Source organism: Hyalella azteca, unplaced genomic scaffold (assembly GCF_000764305.2).
Source record: "Hyalella azteca isolate HAZT.00-mixed unplaced genomic scaffold, Hazt_2.0.2 contig4564, whole genome shotgun sequence".
NCBI classification, from domain to species: Eukaryota; Metazoa; Arthropoda; class Malacostraca; order Amphipoda; family Hyalellidae; genus Hyalella; species Hyalella azteca.
The window spans coordinates 17,401-37,801 of record NW_025934777.1 but is presented as its reverse complement, the minus strand read 5'-3'; the positions used below and the strand labels follow the sequence as shown (position 1 = coordinate 37,801).

Here is a 20,401-nt window from a genome sequence, read left to right as displayed (position 1 = left end):
TCGAAACGTCGTTAATAAACTAAACTACTTCCTGATATATGCCTTTTGATCTACCAATGTCATCTGAAGAATTGTCCGACTCTTTGATAATTTAAATCAACTTATTCTCTGGTCGTTAATCGCACGCATATAAATCAACAAATTCTGCCATCTAAAACTAGTTATAGGTATGTGCACAAATGACTTATTAATGACATGCAAACCACAACCAACCAAAATGGCAAATCAGCAGTTTTCCTTTGCAAGCTCAGGACAGAAGACATTTAGTTTTTAAAGCCCTGCATAGATTGCTAATTTGGGCAAGTAATAACTCCATACTAATTTTGCTTCTCTATGTTTTGCTGCTTGGGACTGAAAGGGCTCAGAGATATGTGTCAAGAACCATGCATGTTTTCTTGATATGGAATCTTTATGTATAAGAAGAGCTATGCTGAGAAATATCTCTAGTTCTTGCTTGCTATGAGGCTTGTTGCTAAATAATTTAACCTAGATGATGTGCAAACCAAATTTATGATTGAATATTTTTTTTTTTGTGCAGAGCTATCAGTTGAAAAAAATAAAACAGGATAAAAGACTGCCTCATATTAGATGAAATGGTTCAAATTATTTCTGAAATGTTAAGCACAGCTTCTTCTATGTTGAACCGTGATGTTAGGGTACGATGTCCTTTGTGTAATGCAAAATCACAAGTCATTTACTGTGTTGAATGTTTAAATTCTGGAACATTTTGTCATAGTCAATATGAAAGTGATGGAGAAAGGTTGGTGAATTGTCTCTAGTATATGTCTTATCCACAACTCATCATTCATATTATTTGATAGGCACCTTCACAATCATATACCACTGTTTTAATCCTAACAGTAGCTTACCAAGATTATGTCAACATTTCATTTTTGATACTATTTTACAGTGAAATCATTAGGCTTTTTTTAGAGGGGTGTAGCAACCCTAGAATATCCAAAAGTCCCTGCAAATGATTTTATGTTTGTTTATTAGTCATTATTAATTTTTTATAAAAGAAATCCCTAAAAATTCAACATAATTTGGTATAAATATAAATTGGTATAGAAAATCTTACAAGAAGTCAATTATTAACCTCAATATTATTATAAATCTTAGGGATCTTAGCTCCCCTGTCCTCAAGACCTGGTGATGCCCCTGCTATCCAATTAACTTAAAATAACAAATATTTAATTTTTGGCTTGCCTCTGATAACCTTGAAAATTATCTGTGTAAATTCATGCATACAGTATGGGTCATAAAAATTAACCGTAGGACCTATGTGTTGTTCTGGCAAGTACTACTGTTTTAATTAATAAATCAAAGTTGCGGCTGAAAATTCAAGAAACTCTAATGCTAAAGTGTAAAATACTGAAACAAGGGCTATTCAGAAAGTAGGGAATGTTGTGTAATAAAACAAAAACTAGGCCCAGGAAAAATATTCTTCTATATACATACATCTGAAAGAGTGACTAAAATGCTACTTTTCTACATAGTCACCAAACAAATTAAGGCACTTATCATAGCAGTGGACAAGCTTTGAAATTCCTTTGTCATAGAAATCTCCCGCCTGCAATCTCTCAGCCACTCAAGTGACGCACGCCCAGAGCTTGTCATCATCAAAATGCTGTGTTGCTAGCCAGTTCTTCATCTTTGGGAACAAGTGAAAATCACTCAGTGCTAGGTTGGGACTGTAGGGTGGAGGTGGGAAAATTTCCCACACAATCTTAGTCACTGAGTGGCTGATATTACAGGCAGCTGATTTCTATGATGAAAGAATTTTAAAGCTTGTCCACTGCCATGATAAGTGCCTTAATTGGTTAGGTGACTATGTAGAAAAGTAGCATTTTAGTCGCTCTTTTAGATGTAAGTATTGTCATGATTTGTTATGGTTTCAAGCTAGAGGTCAGCAAGTTATTTGTATTTGCAGGTACATGGATATCTGCGTGAATGTGTTCCGAATAAGAGGAAAGATGAAGCTTCTGGAGCAGAAAATACTAGAACTTGATCAAGAAAAACAACGAGCATCGCTTTTGGTAAAGGGCTATTTCTGCAATAGGTATATTTTTTATTTCTTATCATCTTACTAAAAAGTTTATTTGTTCTGTTTCAAGGATCATCTTGATATTTTCAAATGTCATGTGTAGTAGTTACTCTGAAATATTTAATTCACTGTTACTTGTTCATTAGTTATGTTTTTTATAATAATTTTCAGTACTGTACTGTACTGAAGATCTTAATTTCTGAATAAATAGTTTTGAATATGTTTGATGTACTTTGTGAGGCTGTTTGTTTGAAGCTTGTTATCAGAATCATGCAGTTTATCAATTTTTTAATATAAAACTAATGACTTTATATTTCAGATGATTCAAATTGAGAAACAGAAGAAGAAGAATGAAAACATGCAAAACACAGCCATTGAACTGAAGAGGAATAATGATCTCTGTAAGTTGTTTAGAATTTGTGATAAATATTTCTTTGAAATTTAAGGCATTACTGGAAACCACTGCTAGCATCAAGTTGTAAGAAGCTTGAAGGTTTAAATCAGGTTATGAGTTAGGTGAACAAATTTCCATTATGTGCATGGAAACTGCTTTCTTCAATCCTAAAACATTGTACCGGTACGGTACTCTCATACCAAGGACAAAAATTTTATGTTTATTTTTCATTCATGTTTTATTACTTGGAGTTTGCTTGTCAACCTTAACATTCCTTGTGCCATGAATGTTATACCACCAAAATTCACTTTATAAAGAATAATTTTTTTTAGTGACCAGATCCATTCTCATCCCTTGAAAAATTCTGGCACAATCAATATAGGTAAATAACGAATTTATAATAGAAGTTATTATTCATGTATAGGTATGTACCTTTGTATACCTATATCAATATTATTGTTAAATATTAAAGAATAAATAAATAATATTAAAGAATGCTTTTAATAAATATTAAAAGCAAAAATATTTTTATAAATCAAATATTGTACTATAAACCAAATATTTTAACATTAAAGAATGAACCGAGATTATAAATCATCAGGTAAAAGGTGAAATTTAAATCACCAGTGGATGCTGCTGTGTTAAAGTGTTCAGCAGTAATAAGCTTAACACTAACAGTGTTGCATCAGATACAAACTTGCCCAAGGAGCTACCCACTTATATACCATGCAGGCTGAGACAACTGGCCTCTAATTCCTTGTCATTTTGAATGTTTACACTCTATTTTAGACTTATTTCCCCCATATTTTGCATTGCAATGCTTCATCATTTATCCTATAATTTTGTTCAGTTATGGTACCGACTTTAACAGCTTTGATTGTGCCTTTGTAATGACCAATACAAGGCATTTAACTAATGCATGCTGTGAAAAAATATTCAGAATAATATCTTGAACTATTTTAATATTTTTGGCAGGGATTTTAATCAATTAAAAGAATAAATTTTAATTCAAGGATTATCAATAAGAATTTTCCCATTGAAAGTCACATAAACAATTTAAGTGAAAATGACATAACATGTTTCTCAAATTTGCTTGAACATTTAAATATATGTATTTAATGTGAACTGAGATTGGAAATATTGTCTAATGATAAAACGAAGGTGACGGGAAATTTAAATAAAGAATGGATTTCATGAAATCCTGCTGCTGAATATCTTCCTTTGCTTCATACTCTAAAAACAGTAGGCATTTTAAAAAGAAACCATTCTATTTAAATAATACCCTTCCACTTAACATTGTTAATAGATTAGTTTAGTCCTGTCACTTTCTCTTCTTTTGTTTTATTTTTGATTTCAATAACTACCATGCAAATTTCTCATTCAAATCTATGAAATATATATTATTAATTTTTTTTTATGTTAATTGGGCTTGTCTAAGACTATAGACTGTTATGTTTAAAATTTGGGTGAATTTTCTTGCTATATTCTTGGCAAATGAATTTACATTTAATTTACAATGTAAACAATCATTTGACCTAAATTATTGTACAATCATATGTAAGGTAACATTCAAGATTAATTATTCAAATAACCATTTTATGCATATCTATGACTATATCTATGAAGCTATGGCTGACATTTAAGTTTTTCACTACTATTGCTCATTAATCAAACACTACAAATGAGCAGTGCACAAAAAATCGCAGCGCACAGACAGTATGATCGAGCATAGACATCGAATCAACCTGCGTTACCGTAGCAGCATGGCGCCGGCCAAGGAAATGTTGGCTTCAACCAAGAAAAAGGTGAAACAATTTTATAGAAAGTACCGTACCGTACGGTAGTTTGTACTCAGGATATCATCAATACTTGAATACTATCATTCATGATCCCTTTATTGTTTTTGTTATTCTAAATGTACTGTTGAAAATATTTCTACCTTAAGTGTTGAAATGCAAATGAACAATCATTTTCATTAAAAATACAATAATTTTGCTCCAATCTGTATAAACTTGTCAAATATCCAAATGTCCATAATCCTATATTATTTCTGAATTGTATCATAACTTGAGTGAATAATTCTTAGAATGTCTTTGAACATTTCTTGCAGGCATCTATGCACTACAAGGAGCTGCAAGACATTAGTGGTCGCCTCAAGGTTCATAGCTGCGCACTCATTGATGATCTCTTGCGCTTTGTGTTTCCTCTCGAGTATTTGGGGGAACGTCACAGGTGAATAATGCTACATAATTAATGCTAAAGTAAGGAAAATGATATGAAGCAACGATTCCACCATGCAGTTGAACAAAGCTGGGGCCATACTTTCAAAACTCACTAAGTGAACGTAAATACTTATGCTCTATTTTCTTGTCTGCCATCGGTGGATTTTGCTAGAAAGGCCGTCAATGATTGGCTGATGAACTTAGGATCTCTTATTTTTTTGAAAGTATAGGCCTAGATTATTTCATGTTGATTAATGCAATCGCTAAGAGGACACAAACGTCTAGTTAACTCACATTGTTATAGTATTCTCCAATAAAAAATATTTTTACTTTTTACATCAAAATTCATGCACACGGACTAAATTAGACCAAGAAATCAATACTGAGGAAACCAATTTTTGTCACAAAATAATATAAAGTTAGCCCATTTTTACTTGAAAACACAGATTATGTGAGGCCAACTTATCTCAGATTCATTTTTGTGCCTTTTATGCTCCTGTAAAGCAACCAGGCCAGTGCTCAATTCAACTAAATGATTAATGTCTCCTGACAATTCAAGTTAATCCATGTCTGTAGATGTTTCCCTGCATTACTTTCTACCTGGCTTTTTATGTGCTTTCAAAGTACTTTATTGCTGTGCAATTCTTTTTACCCAGTGATGACGGTGTAAGAATGCCATGTGCAAATGATAATTTCCATGCTTTTAATTTATATTCTATTTGTTACATTTCATATTACTACTTTAAGGGGATCTGCTACCCTCCGGAAAAACTTCTACAGTTATTTTCCGATCATCATGAAACTTCACATAAACATGTAAAATGTAAAAAAAAAATTTTGCTTCTATGAATTTTGCGAAAAAATTGATAGAAAAGTGAAATTCATAGAAAACGGCTAAAAACGGGTACTTTAGAAAATCTATCTCCTCCTACAAATATCATCCTACAACATCGAGACACGTATCATTCTATTCGTAAAGACCATACCTGTCGATTCAAACATGGGTTTTCTCATTTTCCCCCCTCCCCCCCTTCTCCCCCATATAAAAAAACGAACCAGACAGAAATTCAAAAAAGTGATGTTCAAATCGATAGGTATGGTCTTTACGAATCGAATGGTATATGTCTCATTGCTGTAGCTTGAAAACTGTAGGAGGATATAGGTTTGCCGTGAGAGCAATAGGAGGTTTTCACCACGCCCAAAAAACTGGCGCGTGGCACGTAAAATGACGTAAAAGAGTCGTAACGTAGCCTAGATGCCGTAACTAAGCCTCAAACCAAGTCAGGAAGGCATAGAGCAACTGGCTGCACACCTCTCACCTCGCTGTCGTGATTGGCACTAACTGCTTTGGCGACAGCAGGCTGTATTTATAGTCCTGCCTTCGAACTACTCTCATAGGGATTACTGAAGGCCGCCCAGTACCGCCCCCTGTTCCACGGTGTGTTGTGTATGTAAAAATGCACGTAGAAAGATGATTCTGGTACCGTTACACGCGTCAGAAAGTAAGCTTTAAGATGAGTATAAACACCGGATAATGCCATAATTGGCCGCTTTACGTCAGACGTTCCTTTTTAGTGTGTCTAGCCTTCGAATTAATCCATGACTTTATACTGTAGGGGCCTCAAAACCGCCCCCTTTGGGGAGCTGTCACGAAATCAATTTTCGACGTAGAGAGATGATTCTGGTACCGTTCGATGCGTCAGAAAGTAAGCTTTAAGATAAGCATAAAAACTGGAAAACGCCAAAATTGAGAATTTTAGGGTAGCCGGTCCCCTTAAGCATACTGTTTCCATTATATAGATCCTAATGTAACATATCATTCACAGTGGTGAAGGTGCGGGTCCCTTACAACTAATGATGCAAGCTCCTGAGGGCTCCTTGTGGTCCATTGACGACGCTTACTCCTTCTCTTTGTATTCCATCAGTAAATTGCTAATCCCAGGCTCAGGGTCCCTCCTGAACTTCATACCAAGCGGTTAGTAACAGTCCAATTTATTTATTTCTAACTGCAATAAATAGTATCAACTAGTTCATCAATGAAAATGACTAGAAAATTTAGCTACTCTTTTTATCCAAATTGCAGTCCAGCCATACCATATGTTCTGTAGAATTTATGAATGACTTAAATGATCGCTCTTTACACTTACGAATCAAGTTCATAGAAGAAATTAAATCCACTTTAAAATTTACAGAAATTAAATTGATGAAAAAATACCTGTATGCATTTCTATCAACTTGTACGTAGCTATAATCTGATGGTATTATTGGAAGTAGTTTTTATGAGAAATTTAAAGTAGTTATAAAATTCTGTTGAAATGAGGCGGAATAGGAAGTCAAATTTCACATTCTGTTTCAATCGCTGAAACATCTATGGGTTGAGTGCTTATNGGAAGAGGAAGCCAAATTTCACATTCTGTTTCAATTGCTGAAACATCTATGGGTTGAGTGCTTATGGCGGCACACGTCACTTTTGCCAAAATGTTTTGCTACATTGCAGAGACATTTTTTGACGATCACATTATGCTTTATGAAGAGCATTAAAATTCCAGTTCACTGTGCAGAATGAATGGCTATATGAATAGGATCCATAACGTGTTGAAGTATAAATATAATTAAAACTCTAGCAAAAGTAATGGCACAAAAGGAGCGTGTGCCTAAGTCTGTGCAAGAAAAATTTTGAAGGCTTAAGCTGGTTGAAGATTTTTAAATTTTTAATTTGCGCGATCTAGATAAGTTACAGCCTCAGGTTGGCATTGTTTTGGTCGAATATGATTTTGTGTGCTACAATTTCAGACAACCGTCAATTCATGCCTAATAGTTAGATGATTATCATTACCTTCTTGCCCATAAAGATGGGCTCGGAACTTCATGGAAACTTACAGCCTAGATATGATTAAAGACGAACTATTTCGTAGAGCCTATAGGTAAATCAAGTGCTTGGTCATTTTTATCCTTCCTCGTTTCCATTTATTTCTCGCTTGCTATTCAACCAATGTGTCACATGCCATCGAAATTCGTTTGAACCAGACGCCACAATAAGTGCTTCGTAAATAATTAAACTTCTATTCATGCACCCTATTCATGCACCACGCCATTTCTAAGCATGCATCTAAGGTCTGGCTTGAAAAATTCAGAAAATCGTATTTGCTATGTATGCATTTGAAGTTACGCATCGGCAAGTATACAATTAATGTTATGAATGTGGGAGAAGAGCTGCAATTAGTATTTAACTTCTAACAGTTTTAATTCGATTCTTGTTCTAAAAAAATGCCTATAATATATAAGTATGTGCATGTAGTTATCCAACTGATGCAAAAAAGCACACCTCTAAGATATCTTAGGCTGTTGACAGGCCTACATATCATGGCTAGCTGCATGTGCGTTGTCGGGGGCACAAATTACTTTCTGATCCATAGTATCTAGTGGTGTAGTGCAAATGGTGAGCTTGCTACCAAGCATCTACAAGCTGCTGGTCAACATCAGGCACCTACAAGCTGCTGAATGATGAAGCTGCTTCTTAGGTTACAACTGTACAATGACCTACGATTGAAATATTCAAGAGGAATGTTGTTCTTTAGGATATAGAATAAATTTTCTGATTTATTTAAATGTTGACTCCAGACGTGCATACCAGCGACGAGGTCGTGGAGGCGACGTGCCCGGACTGGGCGGTGGGTCGCGACCAGATGCCGTGTCGGGTGCTGAGCATCACGGCGGCGCTCACGCACGTCACGCTCCTCGTCAACATCATCGCCTGCCTCATGCAGGTCGTCCTGCCCCATCACCTCTCACACGCGTCAGTAGCTCTTCGGTTACACGCTTCTCTTCAGTGCATACTTAGAGGGATGTACCAAAAGTTTGGCAAAAATTTGCCTTCACGGTGACGAAAAGGCTCTTATTCCATCCCGATACAATACACGTAGATATGACAAGTGTAGTTCATTGAAAGGTGCAACCCAGCGTGTCGAATTTTCCACTGATAGTAAATATCGAAGGTGTCGTCCCATTTCACCTAATAATCTGTTGCAGGAGAGCGTGATACATTAATATCTATTTTATTTTCTGTACTGTTATACCTATGTGTCATTATCAGTTGCTGTCCCTAAATGGATGATATTAATCAATCAACAACAATTTTTTAAGGGTAATAATTATATTCGATCAACATTAGGTAGCCAGCAACAAAGGAAAACATTACCCAGTACACTCAATAATTCCCTAGACCTGGACGATAACCTTGTAGCACTCAACAGATGAACTTTCAACAGCTCGAGACCATGAAATTGCTTCGTCATTGTTGGTAAGATCAAGCGCAGTAACAATAGTCTAGTCACGTAATTAGTCTGAAAATGGACATAAGACATATACGGGAATGCCACCATGCACAGAATCTTAAACTTCTTGATAGAGTAGGAGATAATTTTTTCCGCAACCGCGCTGTGCTACAATTTGGCAAAAATACTTCATAGATGTTGTGAAGAATTTTGCCGTCACCAAATGATTGAGTCAGCGTGGCATACCGTTACACTGTACATTGCCCTTGTGAAGTCAATATTTTTAGCCAGGTTCGCAGTTGTCATTGCCCTTGTGAAGTCAATATTTTTAGCCAGGTTTGCAGTTAATCACCATTGTGATGCACTTTATTCCATGCCTCGTGACCAGAGAATAAAGAGAGACTTTTCTCTCTGATGCTGTGATGCTTTAGTCAGGGGCCCCCAAAGCTAAATATTGTAATAGTTTATATGTACGTTAGTGTTTGGCGTGGTACTAATCTGCTTCAATCTTTCTTTAAAATATCAGAAAATCAATAATGTCATTTCAAGATTATTGAAAATAGTGGTGCAAGTGAGCAATAGAGATTAATGGATTCAGAGCCCTACTACCCCTCTAGATGAGTGCAAAGAATATATTGCCTCTGTTTTTGGGTGATAGAATGCTAATAGTTTGTACAGAAAAAAATATTTATTATTAAGAGTTTTTTATATACTTCCATTGAATGAATACGCGTTTTAATCGTCGTGCCTTCCGAATCAACTGAACAGTGTTCATTTGCTCGAATTTCTTTAACTATCGCACGTACTTTCGCGAAGTTATTAAGAGAATGCTAGAAGTAATTTCAAATAATGCCCCAAAATGATTCATTGACATGATCTCTAATACTACAAAAATTATCTGCAATTTTTATCTGGTTGATATTGATTACTATTGTTTGAATGCAGGGAATTCAACGACCACGATTTGACGGAGGAAGTCTTGAATTTTCTGCTGACGAAGCTGAGCATCAACGTGGTGGTTCTAGCTACGGCCGTGGGCGTGGCCCCCGACTCTCTCAGTTCTCTGCACTGCATCGTCAAGAACCTCGTGCTCGTCATCAAGCACCTCAGTCACGCGTCAGAATTCTGCGTCTAGCACTTGTGCCTTTGAACTAAGATGAATATATAATTCAAATTTTGTTGATAAAATAAACTACCTAATATTTATCCTCAGGAAGGGTTGAGCAATTTAGTGAGACTTGAATATATATTGCGCCAGTTTGGAGTAAGCTATTGGATTAAATTTTATAAATACTTTTTTAATAAATGTATGTATATGAAAGTAATTGCTGGCAGAAAAATTCGAGAATAATACGAAATTTTACTTTAATGGGCACGAGAATTGTAGATTTTTATGGCATACAATTTCAAAGTAGAATTTCAGTGTAGATTGTTACATGAAATAGTTCCAGTACATACATCATTTCAACAGCCCATCAAATAAATTTGTATTAATTATTATTTATATCTATTATTATTATTTGTATCAAGAATTGATTTTTATAACCTATGAGAGATACAAAACCCTATCCCAAGTGAGAGCCTCGCTCGCATTGCAGAAAGATAAGTCCTGCCGTGCACCTCTCGGAGGCGGCGTACAGAGAGCTGCATCGCGGCAGCGGGGCGCTCACCCTGCGCTCCTACACGCGCTGCAAGAACTTCCTGCCTTACCTCAACTCGGCCCTGCACGAGAACACCGAGCAGCTCCTCTACGACTACCACGTCGTGTCGTCGCTAGACCTCGACTTAGCCGCTACTTAGACCAATCTCAGGACACTAGTTTATTGGTTAATTTCTTAACCCGGATATTGTATTTAGAAACAGTCACATATGAACTCAAAGCGCTGGTACCATGTTTCAGTTTTCGTTCTAATTTGTACGTTCATAAATCACTTAAGCCTTCGTGTGACTGATCTTGCAATGTCTGTTCGTGCTTACAATTTTTGTTTGATCTTGAAGTGCATACATTGTTGGCTCTTCCGCCGAAGTAATCTCATGGTGCGTGTTTTTATTCTATTTCTCAACTCAGTTGTCACATGTAATAAAGACCCTAATTTGCCCATGAATCTTGCGAGGTTATTTTTTCATTTGGATTTAATCGTAGCATTTCATTAAGTTGTTCTTCCATTGCTTGTCTTTGTCTTTGGAATAAAGTTTAAGGTGCCCATTGTCATTAAACTCGGCAAAGATCTCTTAATATCTTACAGCAGGTTGCAATGGTGAAGTCAAGTAATCGTATTGCGGAAAGCATCCCTGTGATTGTGTTCATAGTTGTAACGACTCTTCTTCGCAGTGCTCAGCAGCTAGAGACCATCCATTCGACACTTCTGTGCGATGGACAATTTTTGGGTAGTAAAATGTCAACAGATTCGGCGGTGCGATCTTTTGCACCGCCAGTATTAATTGCCAAAAAGCTTATTTGCTCGACACGTTCATCTTATTCTACCTCAAATTACCTTTCTCCTAGAAAATAACTAACACTGCTTCCTAAAGTTAATGTTGAATTCAGTTCAATATGCCCATATCTCATTTATTGGGTGTTTTGTTTACGAAATTGCTTCAAGCTCTTTAATTTTTAGTTATGCTCTCTGGATGAAAATAATTTCTTATATTATGTTGCGGATTTTGAAACCAATAGTCTTGTAATTTCTCTCATCTCTTCCATCGATCACTGGCAATGTTTTTCTTTATTTGTTCATCGCCCCGTATGATTTCTAACGACTGTGATGGAATCCCCGATAAATGAATAAAGGTCTGTTAGGTTGAATAAAACGGGCCGTATTCTTCAAACAACCAAAAATTCGAGGTCACAAAGTTATTTGGATAAATACTTCTAAATTCGTAAAAATTGAAATTAGAAGAGATTGTTTGCCTAAGCACCTGCCACTTGCTGTGAGCTACCACTGAGCCCTAAGCACTCGGTGACCTCAGCCTGTGGTAGAAGTTGGGCAGTCTTATGTTGCGTATGTGTATGTGATACTATACTCGTCCATGTATGTTAAGTATGCATTCAATGTTCGAATGTGCGCGTAATGACACAAATATTTGTTAGCTTAGACTTGACAAAATAAACAGCTCTGCCAAAATTGAAAGTTTTATTCATGATTAGTAGCAGACCGCAACTCCAGTTGATGCCACAGCAACTCACGCCGCCGCCACCAGGAACGTCTGCATGCTCTTGGCGGGCAGGTTTGCGTTGACGTAGCGAGTGCCGTCAATGGCGATGCTGATATCGTATGATGCATCGTCTCTGTAACATGGCGTCATTATTAGCAGGAATTTTGTTGAATGAGGCTGTTACCTTATTTTTGATGATAGTCAATTTTATCTAGTTATGAAAATGATGTATACTAATGAACACAACTTGTAGGATTCGTTGAATATTTTAATTCCGTCGCACGTACAGATCGTTGTCTCCTGCCATTGATGTGGTTCAAAGTATAGCTTTTGATGTAAAGTGATTAGGCATATTAAAGAGCAACTCACTTGTTAAGGACGAGAACGACGATGGTGCCATCGGGATTAATAACGGCAGTCGAGCGCAGTCCTCCGTTGTCAGGAATTGCGTCAACGCGCACGCCGTCGCGCTCGATGAACTTGCTGGCGTGCGCCATGGCGTAGAAGGTCGGCTGCTTGTAGAACTCTCCGGTCGCCTGCGGTGGGCCAAATGTATTGAAATTAGCTACATTACACGAAGCAATGCATGGGAGGAGGGATAGTTTGTTACTGGCGAAAAGGCTTCAAATAGTGAAAACGGAAAGCCTTAGGTAATATTATAAGACGGAGAAAGGACGAGGTCCTGAAGCGGCAGACCTGTATGAGAGTCAATCAAAGAGTGGTACTAGAATAGATAAATTCTCCTTATTTTCATATTGTTTAGTGAAACTTTAACTTCCTAGCATTTAAAGTTGCGACACATGAAAGCCATTTGTTCTTAAAGATGCCTACAATCAGAGCAAAGGCAAATTTAACTACGATATTTCTCTTGCAGTGCAGCTGCACCGAGTAATTTCTATAATAATTTTGGATTTCGCTCACGGATAATACCCTATAAAAATATTCGTGCTTACTTCATTGACAATGATTGGCGAGTCAAGTAAGTTGTTCGCCCAGTTGGGACCTCCAGTGATGTCGAGCGCCATGTTCCAGTCCACCCAACCTCCGGACCAGTGGTTCAAGTCCTACGCAAATTAAAAATTGTGACTTTGCCTAGGCAACTGAACTTTCCATTATCTTTGTCTCATTCATACTCAGAATGGAATTATTACGAAGTTTTAATTTCATTTAATAACTATTAGCATTTTCAACTCTATTTATAAACACTTTCATGCAGCCTGTCAGGTCACAACTCAAAGATCATGGTGTTCGCCACCTCGATGATGTTGTCAAAGTAGTGCTCTCCGCGAGTCCAGGATCCGAGCATGACACTCAAGGCACCTTCAACGTTATATCCTGAATAAAATACAACAATTTATCAGTTTTCCGGTTCAAATTTTCCCTTCCCTTGATTACTGAAGTCATGTTGGATATTGAAGTAGTTCGTATACATTACTCCTCACAGCTTCTTCGATAAAACAATTAATAAGCGGACTGGCTTCATGACAGCTAAAAAATTCTGCATTGCTGCAGCTTCTAAATATATAAATTTTGTGCATTTAATTGAGTAAAGAGTTGCTGACCTTCACAAGCTTCAGTGTAGAGCAGGAATTTCGAGGGGTCAACTTCATGGGCCTGATCAAGAACTTGCGGTCCGACGCCAGTATCAGAGTACCAGTGTACAGCCACCCCGTCTACGTACTTGTTCGAGTCAGGGTCTTCCAGAGACTGTGGCAGAGAATTTTATAAAATCATTGTAACACAAGCGCAATCAGCAGCCTCTGCTTCAGTGTAGAGCAGGAATTTCGAGGGATCAACTTCATGGGCCTGATCAAGAACTTGCGGTCCGACGCCAGTATCAGAGTACCAGTGTACAGCTACCCCGTCAACGTACTTGTTCGAGTCCGGGTCTTCCAAGGACTGTGGCAGAGAGTTTTATAAAATCATTGAAAGACAAGCGCAATGAGCAACCTCATATTTTTTTATTCGTCTGTGACTTGTGTAGGTTTTGGTTGATTTGACGAAGACGTTAAATCCATTTTCAATCTTCTCGAGCGTTTATGGACTGCCAATGCAAATCGAATTCACAATTGATGACGAAGAACATCTAATAACTTGGTAGTCAAATAAATTTTAAACGACTACGGCTTGCGTAGAGGCGATAATATCAAAATCAAGTGAATGTGGGACGCCGAATTATGTATCGTCTCAGAAACTTTTCACAGACAAAATGTGCATCTTATAAGAATGCGTAATTTTGGTGTACCTTCCCAGAAGCTTTTTTCGTTGAAGTTACCCCGAAAAAAGATCAAGCTTTCGCTTTATTATTATTATTATTTTTATTTCATGAGATGGGATTTTCTCTTTGTTGTTATCATGTGNGCATGACTACATAGCAGTAAAATTAAAATAGCATGGACTTTCAAAGCAGTTACCGGAATGACATAGTCCGGTAAAGTATCTCTGTTGAAGTCGTCGATCATCATCTTTAGTCTCCTCAGGCCCGCGGCCTCCAGCGTGGGGCCAAGGTTGAGTTTGATCCAGTCTCGCATGTCCTCCGCATTCCAGCCGCACGTGTTCCAGCCCCAGTCCTGTGCGATGTGCATCTCTTATTATATTATACATTGTATAGAGGGTGCAATACACATCATTGATGTGTACTGCACATCATTATCGATTGTTTTCTTGAGAGCGCTGACATGCATGGTAGGATTTATAAGGATGGCATCCGGCTATCATTGAACGCATTATCAATTGTTTTCTTGAGTGCACTGACATGCATGGTGGGATTTACAAGGGTGGTATTTATTAACACCGATTTCTTGGCTGACTTTGCAGCTAATTATTATCCATGTTTTGCGATCATACAGCACCCAAATCAGGAATGTTTTTAGATTTTTGGATATATATTAGTTTTTGTCGCTTCCTATCGCTCATTTGAGGTACAGTTTGAAAACATTTGTTGTCAGTGATTACGATAAATACGATAACTTGCGGAAATTTCTAAAAGATAAATTGCTTTCTCGTTGTCTAAAAAATATAATTAGGTTTAAACACTAAGGAATCTGTGAAATTGCTCTATAGCTCGTACTCTCATGAGCATATATACCCAATAAAACTCGATTGTCGAATGGCGTCCATATTTTACAAATTATCTTTTCTGCGTCTTGTTGGAGTTAGAACAATCATCATCCGTTCTATTCTGCTTTATTGTAGAGGCTAGAACTTACGCGAGTCTCTGCCGTCCTTTGTCCCCAACCTCACTTTATTTATTGAATTAGCATATCTCTGTGCCACTGTGTCAGGCAATTGCAGTTTAAATGTATTGCCTGTATTGACGTTCATTATCGCTTGATATTCCTCATGCACTTAGGTATTATTTAAATAGTTTAATGGGACTTTTTTAGTACCGGCTTCCGAAATTTTGTTGGGCGTAGCAAATGAGCCAGTTCGATTTTTTTTCGGATACGACCGTTTACGTTGGGGTTATTTCATTACAATCTTTGGGTATTTCATTACAATCTTTGAGTTCAAAACAAGTACGTAAAACCCTACGAGATACGTGAAACTATTTCTCCCAACCGCGATGAATCCGATTAACTATGCAAATAAGAATTACTCGCCTGATACCCAGAAAGAGGCTCGTTCTGCGGAGTCAGTCCCCAAATCGGGACGCCTTCTGCCTCGTAGGCTTCAACAAATCTGCACAGGCCCGACAACAATTTCCAAGTTGTGGAAAATAATTCATTCTTCATAATTTTAAATTATAGTGTGATTAATTAATTCTCAACTGGGCAACATGCAACTCATTTCGCATGAATTTTGAATTAAAAATTCAATTGATTCATTATAGACTTTTATTTACCTCAAAATTACTTCAGATGAAGATGAGAGCTGTATAACTGATTAATGATTATGATGCATGTCGCAACCATATTCTATTTAAAAAATAATTATTCTGGTTCTAAATGTTAGCAGTAAACTATCACTCCATTGAAAATTGACGATAAATTATAAATATTTTTAAATTGCATATTTTGGGAAACATATTTTCTATATCTATAAACTAAAAAACTTGGGCTCACTTGACGATGTAATCGGACCAGGGCTGCCACATCTCAGGAAGCAGGATGCCAGATCCATTAAACATTCCGTTGGTTTTCATCCAGGCTGGAGGAGCCCACGGAGACCCGAAGTAGAATATCTCCCGAGGGCTGATCTCCAGCGCGCGCTTCAGGTACGGAAACTGTGATCGCGAGGAAATTTATTGCACACAGAGATCTCGCTTCATATATTTCATAGGACGTAAATGAACATGATTCTTAAGGTTGTTGAACGTGATTGCGAATTCTGATTGATAGAAAAAGTTTATTGAACTAGACAACTCTGAAATTTTACAAGATCCTTGATATAATTACTAATTCAAGAGTGCAGTTAATTAATACGTTTTTTTAAAGCGCTGACCTGCAAGAACATGATTCTTAAGGTTGTTGAACGTGATTGCGAATTCTGATTGATAGAAAAAGTTTATTGAACTAGACAACTCTGAAATTTTTCAAGATCCTTGATATAATTACTAATTCAAGAGTGCAGTTAATTAATACGTTTTTTTAAAGCGCTGACCTGCAAGATTCTGATAGAATTTTTTATACTGGAAAGATGAAATAGTATAATAATTATTTATTATGGTGTAAGAGTTGATGATTAACGACAGGCCGTGTTTGGCCTCTCGTCGATGCTAGACATCACAGAAATTTTACAGTTCCGATACCGGAATTCGATACGCCAGTTTTGGAGCAACATTTGAGTCATTATAGAAGTGTTTTTTAATAATTAAAAATCAAATTATTCATTTAATTCATCACAACGGGAAAATAAACCTGAAACCGACAGTGATATCACAAATGTTTGCCTCAATTCATGTATGAAGCGAATACAACTAATCATTAAATTCTGGTTGAGATTAATTAATGCATTGCTCAACAGGATAACAGACTTAGCAGTGTTCAAAAGTTTAATGTAACCAAGACCTTGTAATCGTAGTCCTCGGGCTCGAGGGCCCAGAGTTCAAGAGCGATGTCTCCTTCGTGGTCATCGTAGGAGTAGGGGCGGGTGGAGCAGTCGCTGCCCGCTATGGGGATGCGCCCAATGTTGTAGCCGATGCCTTCAGGAGCGAAGTAGGCTCTGCAAGCCACATGCAGATTATATGAGTCAATTTTGCCCCAACCTGCGTCATTTCGAGCTAAAAGTAATAAAAATCTAAATATTTGTTTATATGGGTAAATTTAATAAATTTATTTCGTCGTATAATCGGGCTCGAATCTTATCAACATTCAGTTAGACAACCAATTAAAAAAATTCTGGATACTCCTAAGGAAACTGATGGATAATTTTAAACAAACTTTATAATAAATGTTATTGAAACAACACTAGTTGACCTGATAGCAAACTCCTGAGCCTGAGCGGGGAGCTTGTTGAAGTTGAGTCCCGTGGAATCAGTGAAGGCTCCGCCGAAGCCGATCATCGACTGATAGCGACTGGCGGTACTGACGGCGATCGATGCGGTGCCAGAGGCTATAAGCCAGAACAAGTCAGAACAAGCATGTCACTTGAGATGTTTGTGGAATGTCACTTTATCAATAAAGGTTCACTTTTGCAATCGCGCAATTCAGCGCTTATGGTCATCGCTGAACTTTGCCTATGTAATGAAATTTCTAAAAAAAGTATGCCTCCACTATACACGATATTATATTAGGCGCAGGGTCCTGCATACCGAAAGAAATAGTTTGCAGACATATATGTTTATTGTCGAAGGAGGAGAGCAATTATTAATCCAGATAGAACGTTCACTAAGCAATGGCTTCACTGATGATCCAAAGATTTTTCAACAAATTTATTATTCATCATATTATTATTAATTAATAAAAGCCTTATTTCGCAATCTTCGGTAGGGACTCATGAAATTATTCTCTACTCACGTGCATCTTCGACGCTGCCAAAACTCGGTTCGAGCCTAAACTGGTCCCTGGAGCTCGTGTAGACGCTGTAGGTGCCGGCAGCGGGCGGTGCCACCACACCAACTTCATCACAGAACGTCGCGTCACAAACACATACGAAGCTCTCGTACTCAAATTGTCGCTGCACGCATTGGCCTGGACACACAAGGACTGATGATAACCAACCAATTTGAGGCACTGGGAGTGGAGTTGGTTTGAAGTGATGTCTACAACTACATTTCATTTCTAAGACGCAAAAGGCTTTTCGTATTATCGAAAAACTTGAATCCATGTAGGACAAATTATCCTAAACGATGTTTGATATATCCATTCTAAACTTCCGCTAAGCCTCTAGCAATCTTCTCTGGCGCCTTGTATGTTGTTCGTCCATGTACAGGATGGCGGTGGGGCAGAGGAACTTGCTTACTTGAATTAGCCTTCCTGAAGTGTGATTTGCTACGATAACTTTAAGGAGGGCCTTAATCAAAAGAGTAAACTGTACAATTTTTTTTAGATGAGCCGCATTAATTTATTTTATTTTTTTCTTTGCAATAGTCATGGAATGGACGAACTGGAACGTGCTTTTGCAGTTGAGGCATATTTTGCCTGTGGTAAATAAATCATCGCCACACGGCGAGCATTTCGTCGGCACTTGCATGTGGGACCTAGAGGCCGTGTTCCAGGACGACAGGCAATCGTTTCATGGGTTAAGAATTTCAGGGAATCTGGAGATGTGGAGAAGAAGAAGCCTGGGCTCCATAGGACTGCAAGGTCTCAGCAGAACATCGAAGCGGTGCGGCAATCCATCTTGAGGTCTCCGCGACGATCTGCTCGCAAGCATGCATCAGTTCTTGGGTTATCGATCAGCTCGTTCTGTTAGAGTTAGACAGATCCTTCGTGAGGAATTGAAGTTCCTCCTTAAAAGATTGTTGTCGCCCAGGAACTGATTCCTTGGGACTTCGATGCTCGTGAGGCTGCGTGCGATGCTGGTGAGAGTCGACACCAATTTTCGGACACGACTGACATAATGTATTGACAATAACGGACGTCATTAATCATTCGCATGATATCATCTTTGAAACTGGCAAATTGTAGAATTTACTTCTTCTTGATTATGCTATAGAAAATTTTATTTCTATGTATTCAATAGTGTTGTTGTAATATATGTTTCAAATAAGCAAGTTTCTCTGCCACACCCTGTATAATTAAGATGCAGGAACTGGTTCTAATCGGGTTTTCAATTCCATACAACGTTGTTGAATTCCATTAATTTAATTCCGCCGTCCAAAATTTGAAATAACTACACATCCGATGAGCTGAATAAACAATTAAGAAACTAGCTTGAATCCATGGCAGCTTGATTATTGGCACTGGCAATGCTGATAATTTTTGGGATTATTGTTGTTTTATCAAAACCACATTTCATTCTCAATACGTTGAGGTTTATGTAACCACCCTGGAATTATTTGTGGGAAATACAGAATTATTAACCTGAAAAGAATAAAAAGGAGTTTCCTTTATGTTATCCCCTTTAATCAATTTGAAATTTTATACGAATCCGGTGAAGTTGGAATCTCAATAGCAATGATTTGCAAACTTCTGCGATTTTTTACATCATGTTTGTTACGATAGTTACGATTGTTGATGCAAATTTCTCACCTGAAACGGCAGGGAGAAGTACGGCTGCTTCCGGAACGAGCCTGTCCGTGTACGCGGATACTAAAAAATATTAAAACTAAAACTAATAGTTAAGCTAATGCTGGGATTTATTCCAGCACACTCACTTCCCACGAAGATGGTACTAAGATAAGTAGGTTTCATCTTTCTTCTTGAAGTCCTTGAATATTAGAATAATTTCAGATGAAGGAGTTCATAGCAAAGAACCATTTATATTCTAATATATGATTAGTTTATATGAACTAGCCCAAGAGGATCAGTTGCAACACATATAACTACAATGTTTCATACTCGTATTATTTCATGATTTTCTGGTGCAATCTGCGAGTGAAGTACGACGACGAACCCCGATCAAAATGACCGCCTTGCCGCGATTGCTGATTTGGCCCGAATGCCGTACGGGCGATAGGTTCAAACTTGAATATCTTCAGTTACCCGGCAGATAGCAAGGAGAAAAGTTGTGTGCAGCTCTGCAGCGGTATGTTCTGTCATTGTGTCACGTAAAATTCGTGGCCGCATTTGGTGCACATCGCTCAGGGTTGAAATTTGTCATTATTCCTGGCGATGTGTACCAAATGAAGCCATGCCTGTTGTGGCTCATATTGGCTCACGCCGCCTATCGTAATCACTTCTAATACTGTGGGCGATGTGTACCAAGC

At 37.6% G+C, this 20,401-nt stretch overlaps 2 protein-coding genes across 2 annotated transcripts; one reads left to right on the top strand and one right to left on the bottom strand.

The window, feature by feature from the left end:
• Positions 1-536: 536 nt before the first annotated feature.
• LOC108670311 (beclin 1-associated autophagy-related key regulator-like) lies at positions 537-12,059 on the top strand. Its single transcript, XM_018157772.2, has 9 exons — positions 537-760; positions 1,931-2,036; positions 2,364-2,445; positions 4,128-4,243; positions 4,549-4,670; positions 6,487-6,635; positions 8,282-8,456; positions 9,880-10,050; positions 10,533-12,059. The coding sequence occupies exons 1-9, from the start codon at positions 594-596 to the stop codon at positions 10,732-10,734; spliced, it is 1,290 nt and encodes a 429-aa protein (XP_018013261.1). The 5' UTR covers positions 537-593; the 3' UTR covers positions 10,735-12,059.
• Positions 12,052-19,886, bottom strand: LOC108670308 (putative glucosylceramidase 3). The gene is made up of 13 exons (XM_018157770.1): positions 19,850-19,886; positions 19,725-19,784; positions 18,048-18,221; positions 17,508-17,643; positions 17,100-17,253; positions 16,155-16,315; positions 15,693-15,771; positions 14,505-14,660; positions 13,653-13,797; positions 13,346-13,425; positions 13,044-13,154; positions 12,460-12,626; positions 12,052-12,223 (listed from the first exon to the last, which is right to left on the bottom strand). The coding sequence occupies exons 1-13, from the start codon at positions 19,884-19,886 to the stop codon at positions 12,118-12,120; spliced, it is 1,566 nt and encodes a 521-aa protein (XP_018013259.1). The 3' UTR covers positions 12,052-12,117.
• Between the last annotated feature and the right edge of the window lie 515 nt (positions 19,887-20,401).

What these genes read in the sequence shown, in the direction of transcription:
- LOC108670311 (XM_018157772.2), top strand. Translation starts at nt 594, where the DNA reads ATGGTTCAAATTATTTCTGAAATGTTAAGCACAGCTTCTTCTATGTTG. An exon ending in CCTGAACTTCATACCAAGCG is followed by an intron (nt 6,636 to 8,281) that starts GTTAGTAACAGT and finishes TGTTGACTCCAG; the next exon opens with ACGTGCATACCAGCGACGAG. An exon ending in CCCCATCACCTCTCACACGC is followed by an intron (nt 8,457 to 9,879) that starts GTCAGTAGCTCT and finishes GTTTGAATGCAG; the next exon opens with GGAATTCAACGACCACGATT.
- LOC108670308 (XM_018157770.1), bottom strand. Translation starts at nt 19,886, where the DNA reads ATGAAACCTACTTATCTTAGTACCATCTTCGTGGGAA. An exon ending in TGGCAGCGTCGAAGATGCAC is followed by an intron (nt 17,644 to 18,047) that starts GTGAGTAGAGAA and finishes TCTGGCTTATAG; the next exon opens with CCTCTGGCACCGCATCGATC. An exon ending in CCGAGGACTACGATTACAAG is followed by an intron (nt 16,316 to 17,099) that starts GTCTTGGTTACA and finishes TCGCGATCACAG; the next exon opens with TTTCCGTACCTGAAGCGCGC.